The sequence below is a fragment of the Melanerpes formicivorus genome, unplaced genomic scaffold (genome assembly GCF_026170545.1).
Source record: "Melanerpes formicivorus ecotype bairdi unplaced genomic scaffold, bMelFor1.0.p_v2 SCAF_22, whole genome shotgun sequence".
NCBI lineage: Eukaryota > Metazoa > Chordata > Aves > Piciformes > Picidae > Melanerpes > Melanerpes formicivorus.
In genome coordinates this window covers 222,285-241,644 of record NW_027142374.1, presented here as the reverse complement: position 1 = coordinate 241,644, position 19,360 = coordinate 222,285, and the positions used below count along the sequence as shown (strand labels likewise).

The window sequence follows — 19,360 nt, the reverse complement described above, 5'->3', positions numbered from 1 at the left end:
TCTAAACTAAGTCATGGCATCTTGGGTCTAAACTAAGTCATGGCATCTTGGGTCTAAACTAAGTCATGGCATCTTGGGTCTAAACTAAGTCATGGCATCTTGGGTCTAAACTAAGTCATGGCATCTTGGGTCTAAACTAAGTCATAGCATCTTGGGTCTAAATTAATTCATGGCATCTTAGGTCTAAACTAAGTCATGGCATCTTGGGTCTAAACTAAGTCATAGCATCTTGGGTCTAAATTAATTCATGGCATCTTAGGTCCAAATTAATTCATGGTTATCTTAGGTCCAAATTAATTCATGGCATCTTCAAGCTAATTCCTGGCATCTTTGAACTAATCCCTGGCATCTGGAGTCTAAATTTCATTCATGGCATCTTAAATCTAAATTTCATTCCTGGCATCTTAAGCCTAAACTCATTCCTGGCATCTTAAGTCTAAACTCATTCCTGGCATCTTAAGTCTAAACTCATTCATGGCATCTTAAGTCTAAACTCATTCATGGCATCTTAAGTCTAAACTCATTCCTGGCATCTTAAGCCTAAACTCATTCCTGGCATCTTAAGCCTAAACTCATTCCTGGCATCTTAAGCCTAAACTCATTCCTGGCATCTTAAGCCTAAACTCATTCCTGGCATCTTAAGCCTAAACTAAGTCTAAACTCATTCATGGCATCTTAAGTCTAAACTCATTCACAGCATCTTAAGTCTAAATTAATTCACTGTTGAAAAAGAGGGGGAAAAAATGAGAGGGGAAAAAGTTCTTGGAAGATGACCATGGGACACTTGAGTGAGCCAGTCACTTCACATCATTAACTAGTGGTAAATACAAAGCAACTTACCCACTGCAGCAAGTTAAGCAGAATACACAAGTGTGCAGAGTTAGCACAGAGGAAGTGGCATGCTGTCAGCAGGCATTCTCTCCTCTCTCCTGGCAAAACGTTCATGGGCCTGCAACCTCTAAAGGACATCCTGCATTGCTGAATTACAAGGAGTTTGGCCAAGTCATGCTTAACAGAAAAAGGACAGATATGCAAAGATGAAATTCATAACTCATTTATTGAATATATATATATATATATATATATATGCAAGGATACCAATAAAAAGAAACTAATACTGCAAACTACAACTTTGGAAGTAAAGCCAATAATAACAGGAACAAAATATACAGAACATTGTCGATAGGAATGCATTGACCCTCTTTCATACATTCCCTGTCTTTACACCTAATGTCAAATGTTAAGCTAGAGCAAAAGCTGCACATGTTAGCCTAACCTGAGTGCTTTTTGACAAGCAATGGTTCTCCAGGATCCTTTAAGGGTTGAGATGTCACTGCCGACTCATGAATGTGCATACAGATGCAGATACAGGAACTGCTTCGACAAGTCTAGAAGTCAAGAGCTGTGCTCTGCTTTGTAACCTCCACCACTAAGGGAGTGGAATCTGTTTCTGGTGAGATGGGAGAAGAGTTACAATTTGCCAGAAAGTACTTTCAGTTCTCTTCAGATTAATTTCACCTAATGAGGATTCATTTTCTTGTCAATCTGATTCAGCATATTAATATTTTTGGAATGCACTGATTATCACCTGCCAGAGAAGTCTAATATTTCAAAGAGATGATCACCCCTTCGTCTTTCACTCTGGTTTAGCATGAAGTTATTATTTTTCACGTGGGCAGCAGTAAGAAGCAAGAGCTCTCCCTTTCTATCACGTGCGAGTGCAGTCACCCCACTCTTGATCAGCACAGCTCAGCTTCTACCTAACACTCTGACTTTGTTATCTCCTCCTAGAGACTTAGCACAGTACCTCCTGTGGATCAAGACCTGCTGAGTGAGTAGATCTTTTGAACACCTGATCTGTTTTATCCTAGCTACCTGTGCTGACACTGATATCAAACCAGCCTTTCGCTCCTCCTTCAAGTGGAGTGAGAGCACAGCTCACCGCTAGAGTGTTTGACCACACCTTGAGACTCTGGCACTACACCAGCTGTATCCTCAAGTTAGGTGAACAATACCCTTCTGATCCTGGCCTTCTTTGCTGCACACAGTCCTTTCTTGGTGTAGCAGATCTGTTAACACAGAGACACAGTGAGCTGGGGAGATCTGGTCATATAGAGATACAGCCAGCTGGGGAGAAACCTCCCTTCTCGGAGGCCTCCAGGACAGACTACCCTTGTGAGCAAAAAGAAGTGCCCAAAGGTCAAAGAACCTCCCTCCCCCCCCCCCAAAATTTGAAGTCAACCCAGTTTCCTAAGACAAGTTTTGTTAAATTCATGAGTTCTCTGATTGTGAGATGAAAGCAGAAGGTGCCTATTCCAACCAAAAAGGTCTCAGTAACAAATAGGCTGCATTAATTCAACTAGCTAATTGAAACATAACCTATTTCACCTAGAGAGCACTTTTCATTACCTCTAACGTTTCTGGGAAGGCAGTAGATGCTCCAGAATAATCTTTCAGCATATGCTTGCAAAGGTTACATTGTTTTACCCAATTAAAAAAAACCCAAAAACAACCAAAAAAAAGGGGAAAAGAAAATCAAAAGAGCAATAAAAAAACCACCCCAGACTGAAATCTGAAATTCCAAGCTAAAACACACACCAGAAGACAGCAAAATGGCAGTATTTTGTCTTTAAAAAAGGATGTTAAGTGTGGTACACTATCATACATTGTCATGCTTTCCTTTGAAACTACAACTGGGGATGTCAGAAGAGATGTACAGTAAATACACTGCTGAGGTAACATTGCTTCTAAGTATTAACACCACGACAGAATTAACTCCCCAGCAGGTGCTGCTACTTGGGAACATATAAATACAATTATTTTTACATTGTAAGGCACTTTTACCCAGCATACAGGAGTTGAAGTCAGTTCTGACAAATTTTGAGGCTTGGTGAAAAGAAGAAATAAAAAAAAGAAAGAAAGAAAAGAAAAGAAAAGAAAAGAAAAGATTTCTTCTTCTTCTTTTTTTTTTGACTTTGCTTCCAGGAATGAATGACTGAATGAATGAATGACAGATTTATAGTCAGCCCATCTCAGCACAAAGAGGTAACAGGTCAACCAGCCACTCCACTTCTCTGCTACCTGAAAGGGGAAAGTGCTGTGCTGGTTCTTCAAGGCATGGAAATGGGGCAATTGATTTCGTAACAGGTGAATTATTGGCCTGGATACCACACTAAGCAACTGACACACTAGGAATGGAGAGCTCAGGCTCAAACGCAATCAGTATGCTGGCAGATCTACCCCCTGCAACCTCAGTTGAAACACAGTAGCTGCAAACAAAGTGCCTTTTGTTTTGTTGTGTTGTGTCGATTTCCATGGGAGGGCCACCTCTGAGGCACCGGAACCTAGAAGTAATTTAAACATTGGAGGATGTTATTTTGCACTCTAAACCTGTTCAGAGTGGCTGCCAACAAAAAAAAAAACAAACCAACAAACCCACACAAATGAAGTGCTCATCTCCTAGGAGGAGCAAAACCCCCTTGGCAAGACAACTTCAATAAGGGATCTGGCAGTGCAATTCAAGTCACGCTTTTAATTTTTCCAAGTTACAAGTACAAAATAAAAACCATCCATGGCATCATGGTTGAGAGCAGGTAACTGAAGTGATTTTTGTTTGTTTTTTCTGTACACAGCAATGTTTCTTTCCAAAAACAGCATTGTTCTCCAGGAAAGCAAACAAGGGTTGATTGACTTCTAACAGGCGGAAACGTTAGAAACTCCAAGATACAGTAATTGAGTCCCCTCAAGGCATTAAGGGAATGCATAAGAAGACAAATGACACAAAGGAAAATCTTTTGTTTGAAAAATACAGGTAAGAAAGAAAAAAAACCAAAACCCCAACCAACCAACAAAAACCAATGCTACAGAAACTCAGGTTACAAATGAACTGGTTTGGCAATCACCAATCACAGAAGAACTGCAGCCGTTTCCAGGCAAAGAAAAAAAATCATCAGTGTATCTTGCTTGTTTCCTTCCTTCAGATCCAGGAGTTTTTGTTGGGAGTTCAGGGTGAAACAAGTCAAAACCCCTAAACAAAGGATAATAAGGTGGTGTGGTTGCAACAGATGAAAAGGGTGGACTAGGTTCAGCTTTTTCTCTTTTTGGTTTTATTTCAGTCTGAGGATGTGCTTTAACAGACCAACTGAAGAAGCCTTAGTAGCCATTAGGACTGACAAGGTGTTCTGAAAGCAGTCAGGAGGACTGTGGTTTGGTATAGCCTAGAGCTGAGCATTCCCTAAAGGAACATCAAACTCCAGCAAGGAGAATCCCATGGTGTGGCTGTTGACTGGACAGGTATAAGAATGAAAACCCTAATCACTAACCCAAGAAGGATGGTAAGGAAGGTTTCTCATATAGTGGTCATAAGATGGAAAAAAATAAATACCAATCTAGCCCAAAAAAGAAGGAAAAAAAAAAGGCTGTTTGCTCATTCTTCTGACAGAATATGGGGACCTTTTATGCATATTCTGAACAAAACATGAAGTGTTCCACCCAACACAGAACACTTGAGGTACGGACATCAGACATGGTGGCTAAGCTCCGTAGGGAGTTAAGAGCCACTCTGACTCTGGAGTCAAAGAGACTGGGCTGCTGCAGAGTCCAAAATGGTTTAAATCACACTTAGTGAAGGGTTCTTTGCAAATGAGGGACACAGAAAGAAGTGGGTTGGGGAGGGAAAGAACGAACTACAGCCCTTTGGCATGAGTTCTAAAGCCCCCACAGCTCAGAACCAACAGCTGCTCGAGCGACTCCGCCGCGAACAATGCTGGGCGGAGGGAGCAATCCCGACAGGAACAACCTGAAATGTTCAAGCGGTGCCTCGCTGCACACCGAGTCCTTGTCCTACCGTGTGCTTCCCAAGCAAAACCACGCAGCTGCTCCCCCACCTTACAGCCTCCAAACACTTGGGGATGAAGAGAATGCAAAAAACTCACAAAAGTACCAGCTTGGTGCCACCACAAACTTGTCCATGTTGGGAATTCAACTAGCTAAGACCTTCCCTCGTTGCATGAATCCACTAAACCACTTAACACATTCCAAATCTTAAGGTGTTTGTTGTTTTGTTTGTTTGTTTGCTTGGTTTTATTTATTCAGTCCAGGAATACAGGTCTTAAAACTTCATTTCAATGTCTGCCTTAACTTTTGACACTGTACATATTACATATCATTTATATAGTGTTTCTCTTTTTTGTTTCTTTTAGTTTTGCTTCCTTTTTTGTTTCATTTTTTGTGTCCTTTTTTTGTTTGTTTTCCTTTTATGTTTCTTTCCTTTTTTGTTTCTTTCCTTTTTTGTTTTTCCTTTTTTCTTTCCTTTTTTGTTTCTTTCCTTTTTTGTTTCTTTCCTTTTTTGTTTCTTTCCTTTTTTGTTTCTTTCCTTTTTTGTTTCTTTCCTCTTTTTTTTTTTTGTTTCCTTTTTTTTTTTATTGTGTTTGTTTCCTTTTTTGTTTCTTTTGTTGTTGCTGTTTTGTTTTTGTTTCCAGACACTGCAGACTACAAACTACATAATATTGACATGTAAAAACTCTGCCACTTACTGAAGGCTCACACACATGAACGTTTCAGGCAGTTCAAGGAAAATTTCTAACAGAGCTGGGCAGTAAAAAGTTTACTGGCCCTGTTCTGAGTTTAGAAAACAGTTTAAAAGAATTAGTAGTTATGATGTCTTAGCCATTCCCAGTTCTATAACTCTGTCCCTTGAACCTGTTTGAGAAAAAAAAATGATGGAAACAACAGTAAGTGGAAGATCAGACAGAAAAGCACTCAGCAGCTCTGGCAGTACATCTACGTTTAGCCACAGAAATGAGGGCCTCCCTTTCTTAGAGTGTGACAAGATCAGCTGGGTTTAAAAAAAACACCCCAACAAACTAACAACCAACACATCCTCCCCATTTTTTTCCCCCCCTACAGTGCGCCAATCAAGCAGTATTTATCTGCAGACACTAGGTTTAAACACCTCACTGCAATCAACTACATGAAAGGTATATTGCGTTTCAGACTGGGCAACATCTGTCAGGGGTAACTTCCATACCTAGTTTCCATTGAGCTGCTGCTGAGGAATGTCATTATGGTCAGTGCCTGATTTGCCACGGCTTTTACTCTCTCTTTCTTCATCCTCTTCATCTCTTTCATCATTTCCACTATGGTTTTTACAATAGAGCCTAGCACAAGAAGAGAAAACAGTGAGGAGTTTTACTGACGTCCTCTATCAAAGCGAGACTTTCCTCTCCCATTAGTTTGGAGATATGCTGCTACCAGTCGATTGTAAACTCTTTTAACTCATGCCTGGCTCACAGGCAAGCAGCAGTTACACCGAGAAAGAGAACAAGCTTGAAGACCAGCCAACCAAACCGATCAGCTCCGGTTTTCATGAGCTGCTACTCTGCTGCTCAGAGAATGCCCTCTTGTGGGCACAACCACGCTGGCAACTCAACTGCAGTCCCTAACACCAGCAGTTCAGCCAGCACCCAAAGTTTTGGGCTCCTCAAAAAAATCCCCAAATGAGCTACAAAACATATGAATATGGAAGAATCATGACACAGAATAGCCAGCGTTTCCTCAAGACAAATTAGCTGAGGAGGAGATATTTAAGTCAATGAATTTTCTCCTTTCTCATACTACAATGACTTTAAGCCAGCAGAGCAACTAAATTGCTTTGCAAAACCAACAATTACTGACACACACCCCCCCCCCCATTTTAAAATGAAATAACATTCTCCTTTTTAATAACATACTTGACTGGCCAAGTTAGGCAGAAAGAGTGCCATGAAATGTCTTCACTTTTGTCAAGAGATTCAAGAACTAGGTAGTTGCTTACTTATAAATTCCTCGTGACATATTCTCAATGTATTTAGCTTTGTCTTCTACTCCACAGTGGTAATGGTATGTTTTTATGCAGGCTTTAATTTCACACCCAATAGTAGCACCAGGCTGGCTGCAAAGTGTGCATTTCTGTGCAGGAGAAAGAAGAGAATGGCACTGTTCAGCTCTTCAGGCTCTTAATTCTCAGGTTAGCGTTCATCGTGTTTATGGCTACCATTTTGGAGCAGAGTAAGTTCTCTGCCAGATCATCTTTCCAGTGAAAAGTTACTCAAAGGTCATTGTAAAGTAGGATCTGTACAATCCTAACCTATTGAAACGTGAACTCTGGGATTTACAGAATCACAGAATTGTCAGGGTTGGAAGGGACCTCAAGGATCATCTAGTTACAATTCCCCTGCCATGGCCAGGGACACCTCACACTGCAGCAGGTTGCTCACAGCCACATCCAGCCTGGCTGCAAACACCTCCAGGCATGAGGCTTCCACCACCTCCCTGGGCAACCTGTGCCAGGCTCTCACCACCCTCATGGGGAACAACTTCTTCCTCACATCCAATCTAAATATCCCCTCCTCTAGCTTGGATCCATTGCCCCCAGTCCTATCATTCCCTGACACTCTAAAAAGTCCCTCCTCAGCTTTCTTGTAGCCCCCTGCAGATACTGGAAGGCCACAATTAGGTGTCCTCAGAGCCTTCTCTTCTCCAGACTGAACAGCCCCAACTCTCAGCCTGGCCATTGGACTGAAAATGGCTACATGATTCCACCTATCATTGCATTTCCAAGATCCTTATATTGCCACTGAAGTTAGTGTGTTAATGTGTGAAGAACCTTCAGTCACAGAATGGTAGGGGCTGGTAGGCACCTCCAGAGATCATCCAGTCCAATCACCCTGCCAAAGCAGGGTTAACCTAGGGCAGGTAACACAGGAACACACCCAGGTTGGCTTTGAAAGTCTCCAGAGAAGAAGACTCCACAAACTCTCTGGGCAGCCTGCTCCAGGGCTCTGCCACTCTCACATTGAGGTGAAACTTCCTGTGTTCTAGCTTACATCCATTATTTCTTCTCCTATTATTGGGTGTCACTGAAAAGAGCCTGGTACCTTCCTCTTGACACCCACCCCTCAGATATTTATAGACATCAAAAAGATCCCTTCTCAGCTTTCTCTTCTCCAGACTAAACAGTCCCAGGTCTCTCAGTATTGGTTTTTTTTCATAAGGAACAATAGAGTTAGGAGTTGTTTGTTTTGTTCCTGCCCTCTCTTCTGCTTTAAAATCATCCTGAGTTGTAACAAAAATACAATCTGACATTTTACCAACATCTCAGCTATGAGAACCCCAACACAAGAGAATCGTAGACCTGCTGGAGCAAGATGAGCAGAGAGCTGGAGCAACTTATGGGAACAGGCTGATAAAGTTAGGGCTGTTTAGCCTGGCTAAGAAAAGGCTCCAGGGAGACCTTATAGCTACATTTCAATGTCTGAAGGGCATCTACAGCAAAGCTGGGTAGGGACTGTTTAGAAGAGCATGTAGTGATAGGACAAGGGGCAATGTTTTGAAACTGGAGCAGGGGAGACTTAGGTTGGACACTAGGAAGTTTTTCCCAGTGTGAGTAGTGAAATTCTGGAACAGATTGCCCAGGGAGGTGGTTAGGGCCTGGCCCTGAAAACATTCAAGGTTAGACTTAGGTAGCCCAGGGCAGCCTGATCTAACTGGAGGTGTCACTGCAGCAGGACTGGACAAGATGACCTTTGAGGGTCTCTTCCAACCCAGGGCAGTCTGTGAGTCTCTATCCCCTGAAGCCTTAAGACATTTTCATACTGAAGCACCAAACTAATCTGAAACACTTCACTGCAGGAACACCTTCAAAGGTTATTTTATAGTTTCACACAAGTGTGCTTTTAGCAACACAGGATTCAAAGCTGTTACTCTCTCCTAGCTACAGGAAGGCTAATAACAATTCCATAGAACCAACCAGGTTGGAAAAGACCTCAGAGATTATCAAGTCCAACCTATTACCTAATACCTAACACCTCCTGACAAGTAAACCATGGCTCCAAGTGCCACATCCAAGCCTTTCTTGAACACCTCCAGGGATGGGGACTCCACCACCTCCCTGGGCAGCACATCCCAATGGCAAATTACTCTTTCTGGGAAGAACTTTCTCCTCACTTCCAGCCTAAAACTCCCCTGGCACAGCTTGAGACTGTGTGCTCTTGTTCTGGTACTGGCTGCCTGGGAGAAGAGACCAACCCCCACCTGGCTATGACCTCCCTTCAGGGAATTGGAGAGAGCAGTAAGGTCTCCCCTGAGCCTCCTCTTCTCCAGGCTAAACAACCCCAGCTCCCTCAGCCTTTCCTCACAGGGCTGTGCTCAAGGCCTCTCCCCAGCCTTGTTGCCCTTCTCTGGACACTTTCAAGTGTCTCAATGTCCTTCTTAAACTGAGGGGCCCAGAACTGGACACAGGACTCCAGCTGTGGCCTAACCAGTGCAGAGTACAGGGGCAGAATGACTTCCCTGCTCCTGCTGGCCACACTGTTCCTGATGCAGGCCAGGATGCCATTGGCCTTCTTGGCCACCTGGGCACACTGCTGGCTCATGTTCAGCTGCTGTCAAGCACTACTCCAAGGTCCCTTTCTGCCTGGCTGCTCTCCAGCCACTCTGTCCCCAGTTTAGTATGTACATCACCATACTATGTACAGAACAATTTACCTCATACCCCAAACATGCCCAAACATTACTCACTCTTAAGGTGACTGCTATATAGCTACCTGCTCCCAAGAGCACCCATATATTTACATTATGTGTTTAGAAACAGATGGGCAAGACTGTTCCACAAAAGGGAGGAGCTAGAGCCATATACACTCCTTAGCAGAAGCAGATACATACCATTCTTTTTCCTCTCTTGATTTCCTGAAGTACAGTTTTAATATCAAAATCACCAAACTCTGCCCTTGAAGTTGTTGTTAGCTGGACAGTGCCAGAAGAGAACAACTGCCAAACAAGGAAGGCAAAAGAGTTTCAGGTCACCAGCAGTATTAGACTTCTTTAATGTGCAGGAATAACTGAGTATTGACCATCCCCTTTCTGTGGTCTCAGGCAGCCTGCATTCACCAACAAACTAGGGGAAAACACCACTGCTTGCTGAGCAATTAGTCTGAGTATTTCTTCAGATAGCCAGCTGACAGCTTTAATGGCATCTGTTGCCATGGAGAAATGTATTTAAAGAAGATAAAGGAGTGGACAAGAAATAATGACCTGATGGAAACACCCCAAAATGATCCTTTTTTAGGAACATGCCCTCTCCTTCCCCGGGACATCGACATAACTCAGCTCCGTGGCAACATACCTGAAAAGCCCAGAGGGATGACCACAGAGCACATAATTACCAACCCTACTCTCATCATCCTGCTATATGTACAGCTTAAACTGTCTGAAACCTGAAGCTCAGGTCCACCAAGTAGTGAAGAACCCTCTGAGACTCAAGGCTGCTGGCACACAGCTGCTCTCTGTTCAGTGAGGATAAGCAGAGGAAGACAGTTCACGCTCCACAGATTGCCTGGACTCCTGATTCATTTTGAGGTACAACAGGAACCACTGAGGTTTGTTACTCTAAGCCCTGCCTCATTCAGAGAAGGAGTTCTCTGAAGGCAGCCCTGTCTGCTCCTGTTCACTGAAATAAGCAGATGCTTTTCAGGCTGGCAGGTCTAGAAATGTGACCACCTCAAGGCAAGGGTTTTCTAGCCCTGCCATGTCCCATTCCACTTGAGTCACACAGCCTGAATCCACTGGTCAGAAACTGAAGCAAGCTCAGGGATTCTTCCCAGATGTTTATCTGAGTGCCTGAGGAGTAAATGGATTTTTACTTTTGGAGTGGATTCTTGTAGCTAAAACTGTTTTCTCTTCCCTTTCTAAATATTGGTTGTGCATTGAGGCACCAGGAAGCTTTTTTAACAAGCTGAAGAGCCTCCCTGAGCTAATTCCATCTCTTACCACGTAGCCAACTTTTATCCACATTGCCTGCAGTGAAAATAAATGAATTGCTCACTTTGCAACACTTCAGTGCTTCAAGAGATCATCAGCACACAGACAATACTCCTGCATAATTACATGTGAGGGTACTGTACTGAAGCCTAAAATAGCAATTCAGACAAAACTCACATAATTAGACTGGCTAACAACAACGCTGTTACTCACCATGCACTTATAGTGTGCTGCAGCCTTTTTGGCATTAAATATATGAAGCTTTCCTCTAGCTTCATTTTCTTCTTCACCTGCATGACAGAATCCACATTTAGGTTTTGTATCACTGGGGCTGCTTCTGTGGGGAGACCTGTCTCTCTGAAAGAAAAACATTTCACTAAAATATACTGCTGGGTTACAAATCAGGCTGTCAATTCAAAGAAAAGAAACCAAAAAAGCCTGTGGCCACCAGCTGGAGGCTCAGACAAATGCAAGTAGTCATCAAAGTTACATTTGCAGAGAAGAACATAGTGCAATTCTGGCTTCTAAGAAGTTTAGCATATTTACTGCTTACATAGGAACTGCTTTCTATTTCATCTGTGCCATGTGAGGACGTAGATCTGGTGTCTTCTGATTGCCCTTTTGCATTTGTTTTCCTCGGCTTTCCCTTCCGACCCCTCCTTTTGCCTTTGGGAGGTGAGGGCTCCAGCTCATGTTCATTGATACTTTCTTCTAAATCTGCTTTAGAAGTTAGAAAACATCATCAAATAACACTCTCCAAAAGTCAAACAAACAAACAGCCTCAGAACAACACCACAAAAAACCCCAATGACCCAGACAAGAAAAAAACCATAACCTGGATTTGCTTATGGCCATGCAACTGCAGGGTCTGAAAACACTCTTTGCTTGATCCACATCACACAGCTTTGCATCTTTGTAACAGAACACAGGAAGAAGGTGCAGCATTTCTTCACAACTTTCAGACCCAGGATGTGTCCTCAGGCCCTGAGGAGAACTCACTGAAACTACACTGAAGCCCTTGATATTATGCCAGCGTTTCTGAAGAACACCTCTCTCCTTGCTTTATTAATTGATGCCTTATGAATTGACTCAAAGGACTTAAGTAAGAAATTTGCCCCTTTTGGCTAAAATAAGAGAACAGAAGAGAACAGAAGAGAACAGACCAGGTTGGAAGAGACCTTCAAGATCACCGTGTCCAACCTATCATCCAACACCACCCAAACAACTAAACCATGGCACCAAGCACCCTGTCAAGTCTCCTCCTGAACACTTCCAATGATGGTGACTTCACCACCTCCCTGGGCAGCACATTCCAATGGACAATCACTCTGTGTAAAACTTCCTCCTGACCTCCAGCCTAAACCTCCCCTGGCACAGCCTGAGACTGTGTCCTCTTGCTCTGCTACTGGCTGCCTGGGAGAAGAGACCAACCTCTGCCTGTCTACAACCTCCCTTCAGGTAGTTGTAGAGAGCAAGAAGGTCTCCCCTGAGTCTCCTCTTCTCCAGGCAAAGCAACCCCAGCTCCCTCAGCCTCTCCTCATAGGGCTGTGTTCCAAGCCCCTCACCAACTTTGTTGCCCTTCTCTGGACATGCTCCAGCAAGGTTTCAAAACAGAAATGTATTTTGCCTCTGTGAAACAAATCTAGAATTGCACTGTAGTTACAGGATGCTTTTCACATCTACAGCTAGAAGCAGCCACCAGTTAACAGAAAATCATCCCCACTGACAGTATCCCAAATAAAGGATTTACAGACCAGTAAGAATCTCAGAATGTCTACTTTTAACACACAGATTGCACCAGCTTGCAAGGGACCCTCTCAAAGGTCATCTTGTCCAATCCCGCTGCAGTCAGCAGGGACACCTTCAACCAGATCAGACTGCCCAGGGCCACATAAGAGTCTGATCTTGAATGACTCCAGGGATGGGGCCCCAACCACATCCCTGGGCAACCTGCTCCAGTATTTCACCACCCCCACTGTGAAAAACTTCCTCCTGATGTCCAATCTAAATCTCCCCTGCTCCAGTTTCAAACCATTGTCCTTTGTCCTATTGCCACAGGCCCTTCTAAACAGCCCCTCCTCAGCCTTCCTGCAGGTCCCCTTCAGATACTGAAATGCAGTTCTAAGGACTCCCTGGAGCCTTCTCTTTTCCAGACTGAACAGTCCCAATTCTTGCAGCCTGTCACCCAAGGGGAGGTGCTCCAGCTCTCTGCTCATCCCACTGCAGCAGGGGTGTCTCTCCTGCGTTGGGGCCCCCAGAGCTGGACACAGTACTGCAGGTGAGGTCTCACCAGACATGCCAAAGAGTTTCTTGCAAGTTCCTTTGGAAATGTCAGCTCAGCTGCTGATCACTCTATAGAACTGCAGCCCAGTATTCTGGCAGACTGTCAGAACTGCAGCCCAGTATTCTGGCAGACTGTCTTTGACTCCTCAAAGCTCTACAGTTAACACAGATCAATTCTGCAAACTGAAGATGACTTCCAGTACAACGTAGTTAGGTTACAGCTGATACTGAACAACCAGCTCTAGTCAGTTGCTAACAACTTCCCTGATGACCAGCTGCTCCCAGCAGCATCTTTTCATGTGTAAGCCCCACCTCTGCCCAAACTGCAAAGGTATTTCAGCAGACTTGTTTGAAGAAACATCCGCACGCACCGCTTGTGTCCAAACCACAACCATCAGCATGAGCCCCAGAACGAAAGGAAATCCTCAGCAGAAGGTTCAGAAGAGCTACTTTCTACATTAATGAGCCACTTGTCTGTTGTGGTGGTATTATTAGTCTGACTTAATCATTGCTGTGACACTCAGCATCATCTGGACCCAGAGCATCAGCATCTGGACCCAGGCAGGAGGGCTTATTTCGGGACCACAAAGACATCTTATTCAGATGTCTTTTTTTTTTTGGGCTATCATCACATAAAAATCAAATCACATTTCTGTCTTGTGATTAACAGCAACCCAACTGCACTGAAGTCATCAGCAAATTTGCAGATGACACCAAGCTGGGAGCAGATGTTGGTCAGTTAGAGGGCAGAAGGGCTCTGCAGAGGGACCTCGACCGACTGGACAGATGGGCAGAGTCCAACAGGATGGCATTCAACAAGTCCAAGTGCCAGGGGCTGCACTTTGGCCACAGCAACCCCAGGCAGAGCTACAGGCTGGGGTCAGAGTGGCTGGAGAGCTGCCAAACAGAGAGGGACCTGGGGGTGCTGATTGACAGCCATCTAAACATGAGCCAGCAGTGTGCCCAGGTGGCCAAGAAGGCCAATGGCATCCTGGCCTGCATCAGGAAGAGTGTGGCCAACAGGAGCAGGGAAGTCATTGTGCCCCTGTACTCTGCACTGGTTAGGCCACACCTTGAATCCTGTGTCCAGTTCTGGGCCCTTCAGTTTAAGAAGGACATTGAGACACTTGAATGTGTCCAGAGAAGGGCAACGAGGCTGGGGAGAGGCCTTGAGCACAGCCCTGTGAGGAGAGGCTGAGGGAGCTGGGGTTGCTTAGCCTGGAGAAGAGGAGGCTCAGGGGTGACCTCAATGCTCTCTACAACTACCTGAAAGGTGGTTGTAGCCAGGAGGGGGTTGGTCTCTTCTCCCAGGCAACCAGCACCAGAACAAGAGGACACAGTCTCAAGTTGTGCCAGGCAAAGTTTAGGCTGGAGGTGAGGAGAAAGTTCTTCACTGAGAGAGTCATTCACCATTGGAATGTGCTGCCCAGGGAGGTGGTGGAGTCCCCATCCCTGGAGGTGTTCAAGAGGGGATTGGATGTGGCACTTGGTGCCATGGTCTAGTCATGAGGTCTGTGATGACAGGTTGGACTCGATGATCCTCGAGGGTCTCTTCCAACCTTAGTGATACTGTGAAGTTTGAAGTCAAACACTTCAACAGCCAGCAGCCTGGAGCAGCAGGTAACCGCACTGCTGGCCCCAGGCCTTGCACACAAGTATACCTCATTAAGCTTTTGCTCCGTCACGCCTGTCACTAATCCCTCAGAAAGCTACAGCTTCTTGCCCATGTATTCACGAAGGGCAGAAAACTAATCCACAGGCATCACAACAGGTGACACTGACACATAATTCCCCCAAAGCTTTACTCTGCTGTGTGGCTAGAAAGAGGCCAAAAAGAAGCTAAATGAATACAGATCTGCAAATTATTTTGGCTCAAGCCGATGCCTTGTCCAGCTGCACAAAAATTGCCGCTAAATTACAGCCATCTATCTGCTACAACATTCCTAAGCTTTAATATAGATGCTCTTCTTTCCTCATTAGATGACAAAAGCACCAATTCTTTTACTCTGAATAAATAAAACCCATGATGATCTAGTGAAATAATACATTTCAGGTTTGCTGCTCAGCATTCACTACCTCACATCATTTTCATTTCTCACTCTCCAAGCAAGATTATGCACTCGAGACACTGCACCTCTCAGACTGCAGAGAGCAAATGTTATTGCAACCTCAAAACCCCAACTCCAAAGAAAAGAGTTCTCTTTGATCTTGTCCCTCACCACTTGAACTCTCCACCAATGTATTAAAAGAAATCTGTGAATCCTTGCCTCTACTTCTACATTTACAGAGTGGTTTCAGTTGGAAATGATCTTCAAAAGCCATCTAGTCCAGCCCACCTGCAGTCAGCAGGGACACCCTCAGAGTTGCTCAGAGGCTTGTTGAGGCCCCATCCCTGGAGATGTTCAAGGTGAGGCTCAACTGCCTCCCTGGGCAACCTTTTGCAGAGTTCCACCACCAAGCTCCTGGTGCAGAACTTGTTCCTAACATCCAATCTATATCTACCTTCTCTAATTTCAAACCATTGTCCCTTGTCCTGTCACTGCAAGTCTTTGGAAACAGTCCCTCTCTGTAGCTCACTTCAGGTACTGGAAGGCTGCTATTAGGTCTCCCCAGAGTCTCCTCTTCTCCAGTTCCCTCAGCCTGTCCTCACAGCAGAGGTGTTCCAGCCCCCTGATGATCTTCATGACCCACCCCTGGACCCACTCCATCAGGTCCATGTCCAGGCTCCAGAGCTGGACACAGTACACAGTACCCAAAGTGAGGTCTCAGCAGAGCAGAGAGGCAGAACCCCTCTCTCCATCTCTGGCCACACTGCTTTTGCTGCAGCCCAGGCTGCCATTGGCCTCCTGACCTGCAAGTGACCATTGCATGCTCCTGCCTAGCTTCTCCCCCACCAGCACCTCCGAGTCCCTTTCTGCAGGGCTGCTCTCAATCTCATCATCCCTCAGCCTGGACCGACACTTACTATTGCCCTGCCCCAGGTGCAGAACCTTGCACCTCAGAAAATGTAAAGACCTAGTAGATGGTTATTCTGGAGAAGGAAAAAAGAGCCTTTAAATAACATCACCAAGGAGGCAAAAATATTCCTTCCAAAAGAATTCCACCCTACTGTATTTGATGAAGCTAAATGCACTTCACTCACTAACACTCCTTATTCTATCTGTTGCTGCTTCTCCATTCTTTACTGCTTTCCCCCTCTTAGTCCACCTCTATTCTCTGAACAACATTAAAGCACAGCCTGAATTCTCTCCAGTCACACTTGCAAAAGTGGAAGTGAATCATAACTGCTTAAAACCCAGGCACACATTTCTTTTTATAAGAACCACCACAGCCTCCCTTACAGAACAAGTTCTTAACTGCTATTATATATGTATTTTTTTTTAGTCAACAGTTACTTGAATAGTTAAGATTAGAAAAGTAAAAAAATGCTGGGTTTGGAAAAGATTGAGTCAGTGTTCTGATAAAACATCAAGACTGCAGAGGTTTCCCCACAGGAGAGGCCCTTTTCTATGCTCCAAACTAGTCCTTCCAAAGAAGTTCAGTTCATTGAACTTTAGGTGCTACGTGACCCCTTCACTAAAATAAAGCTCCTTGCAGATTTAGGTCTCCTAGACAAGCGACATGGACCCACATAGTAACACCACTGGGAAGGAAGGATCTGCTCTACCACATCTAACTGCAAGACTGGTCCCTCAAAACATTGAAGTTGCTCTCCTTTTTAACAGCACAGGAAGAAAGTGGTTGCAACCAGCTTTAAAATACTCCTGCCTCGGATGGTCTTTATTGCTTCATAGACACTTTGGTTTGTGCCCTATCCCTCCCCTCAAGCCCACTGCCAGCTTACCCTGTTTCCCTGGCATCTGATGGTTGGGTGTTTCCAACTTCTCATGTCAGCTTGAACTAAGGAAAACACAAAAAGTTGTTCAACTCCTCCCTGACCAGGTGGAAGTTTTACCATGGAGATCACTCACACCCTGAATCCCCTGAGATTCCCTAGGTATTCTTCAGCTGCCCCCCAGCCCATAGCCCATCACTGCATTGCCTTGTTTTTTAAATCACCACAATATTCTCACCACAACTGTAACTAAGTCTTGCAAGGAGGTGTCAGAAGTCCCTAAGTGCTGTAGCTGAAAACACAAACTTAGTATGCAACAGGGTCTGAGCAGGAGGGGTGGGGTAGGAAATCAAGAGGAAAGCACTCTACATTTTAACAAGCATCTGAGAACACAAGATTGTAAATTCTGATGAGCTAAAAGATGAGCAGCAACAAGCCCCAAATTTGCATTTTAGAAACCCATAAGCAGTACAAAGCACCACAAAAAGGCTAGCAAAATGCTGCATCACATAAACTGTTAGCAGGGGAGACTCAGCTGCAGAGAGAAATCTAAACATTCTCCTTTGATCATGATGAGAAGGAAAAAGGATCAAAATGTTTTGCTGCTTAAAAGCAGGCTTGGCAGAGAAAGAGATTGAGATATCACTGATCCAGTCTACACTGTGCCAGCTGGAAACACACATGGAATCACCCTTTTCCAAAAGCTAGGGTAAAGCAAAGTAATAAGAGAATTAAGTGATTTAAAGGTTGGGAAAGAACAAGTGAAAAGAGGATGTGTACAACAGGAGCTAATACTTCTCTCTGGATCCAGCTTGTACATTACCTTGAACAATAGGCTGAGCCAGAAGCAAAAGGGGGCAAAGTCTGTGTAAGGAAACTAATAAACCAAACTGACTGGCAAAAAAACATCTATTTGCAAGCAGGCTTGTACATTAAAAGGAAGCCAAAATGTATAATGCAGAAATGGCTTTGACACGCTGTTATGTAAATCTGCAGTCACACAGTGGTATTGCAAGCTCTCCACTGCATTTGGGATAAAAGAGAAGCACTGAAAATTACAAAGATCAAAATTCATCCTCCTAGGTGTCTGAGAAACAGAGTATCACAGACAGAGAGGAAAGAAAATAAGCACTTCAGCAGGTTGAAGAAAGAAGTCCTTAAAATCTGGCTGAAACCAACTGAGCCATGTGGCAAGATCATTATTTTTAAGTTGGAAAGAAATACAAACCAACCAGAAAACCTCATTATCCCAGCTGTCAATCATAAAAACCTGACTGCATCTGTAAGCAGTACAAAGAAGCAGAGGTTTGCATGGAAAAAAAATAAATCAAACCAGACATAAAATTACTAAACCCTGCAAGCAAATATTGAATCGGGTAAAGTGATCAGGAAAGAAGAGCAGCTTCTCTCAGCACATTCTCTGAAATCACCCATCAAAATGAGGAACAGAATTTTTTGATGGAGAAAAGGTTGATTAGATGAAACAGAGCCAAGCTGGAGAAAGGAAGAGTCAAGAAGGGGGAAAAATAAATGAAATGCCCCTTTAGGTCCCAGCACGAATATGTGTTCCCAAAGTACCGAATCAAGGAACTGATGACTCTTGCCCAAAAGCTGGTTTTGACTGCAGAGTATCTATGCTGTGAAGTATTTGAGATTCTTTCTTTAATGAAGTATACTTCATGTAGAAAATGAATCAAATGGTCCTTATTAGCCACACAGCCTACATGCTTTCTTCACACAAACGATGCACTGGCAGAGCCTGAAGGCAGACAATACTCTCAGGTTATCTGCATAATCAGAAAGGGTGTGATAAGTGGCATGGATAAACCTTTTAAGTATGAGTTAGCTGACCAAGTTGCTATTTGTGTTATGTCTTGCCTAGATAGGAAGGAGAATTATCATGTAAACAAACAGGGGGCAGCTCCTCAGCTAGGACAAACCATTCAGCACTTTCTTCCTTTTTGGTGAGCTGTGTGCTTTTTCCTGAGGAAACACCATTGCGATGCTCCTGCAAAACACCTCCTCAGTCTAACACTGTGTATAGATGTGGTGCCTCGTTCAGAGCAGCATTTTCCAGAAGACAAACAAGAAGGCTGAGTTAGCAGGGCCTAGGGAGAATTTGCTGCCATCCAGCAGCAGAAGTGAAATGACTCCCAACTGCAAGGTTACAGCAGCTTTCCTTTCCGGCTGCATTCATCTGCACAGCATTAGGCAAGATTCTGCTGCAAACAGCACCACAGATAAAGCAGCTATGAACAAATTAAAGAAACCAAGGATTAATTAATATTTAATTCTCTAATAACTTAAAGAATCCAAAGATGAATCAGGATGTCACCTAACTAGAATGCCAAAAAGTTCTGATGATTCCCCTGCCAGCCCCTGGCTTACACAGCGCTTGGAAAAAGTCCTCGGTCTGCTGTAGATTGCAGCATCTCTAAATAGATT

General features: G+C 44.1%; 1 protein-coding gene across 2 annotated transcripts in view; it reads right to left on the bottom strand.

The window, feature by feature from the left end:
• Window positions 1-1,038: 1,038 nt before the first annotated feature.
• PHF6 (PHD finger protein 6) overlaps window positions 1,039-19,360 on the bottom strand; it is a 35,769-nt gene continuing 17,447 nt past the window's right edge. Inside the window, exons 6-11 of one of the 2 annotated variants that reach the window (XM_068151750.1) lie at window positions 11,351-11,517; window positions 11,011-11,154; window positions 9,703-9,807; window positions 6,815-6,948; window positions 6,029-6,158; window positions 1,039-5,700 (exon numbers count right to left, since the gene is read on the bottom strand). In XM_068151750.1, the coding sequence (XP_068007851.1) occupies window positions 6,029-6,158; window positions 6,815-6,948; window positions 9,703-9,807; window positions 11,011-11,154; window positions 11,351-11,517 (680 nt within the window). In that variant the 3' untranslated portion in view covers window positions 1,039-5,700. The remainder of the gene's footprint in view (window positions 5,701-6,028; window positions 6,159-6,814; window positions 6,949-9,702; window positions 9,808-11,010; window positions 11,155-11,350; window positions 11,518-19,360) is intronic. The other variant, XM_068151751.1, reaches the window with a different exon arrangement.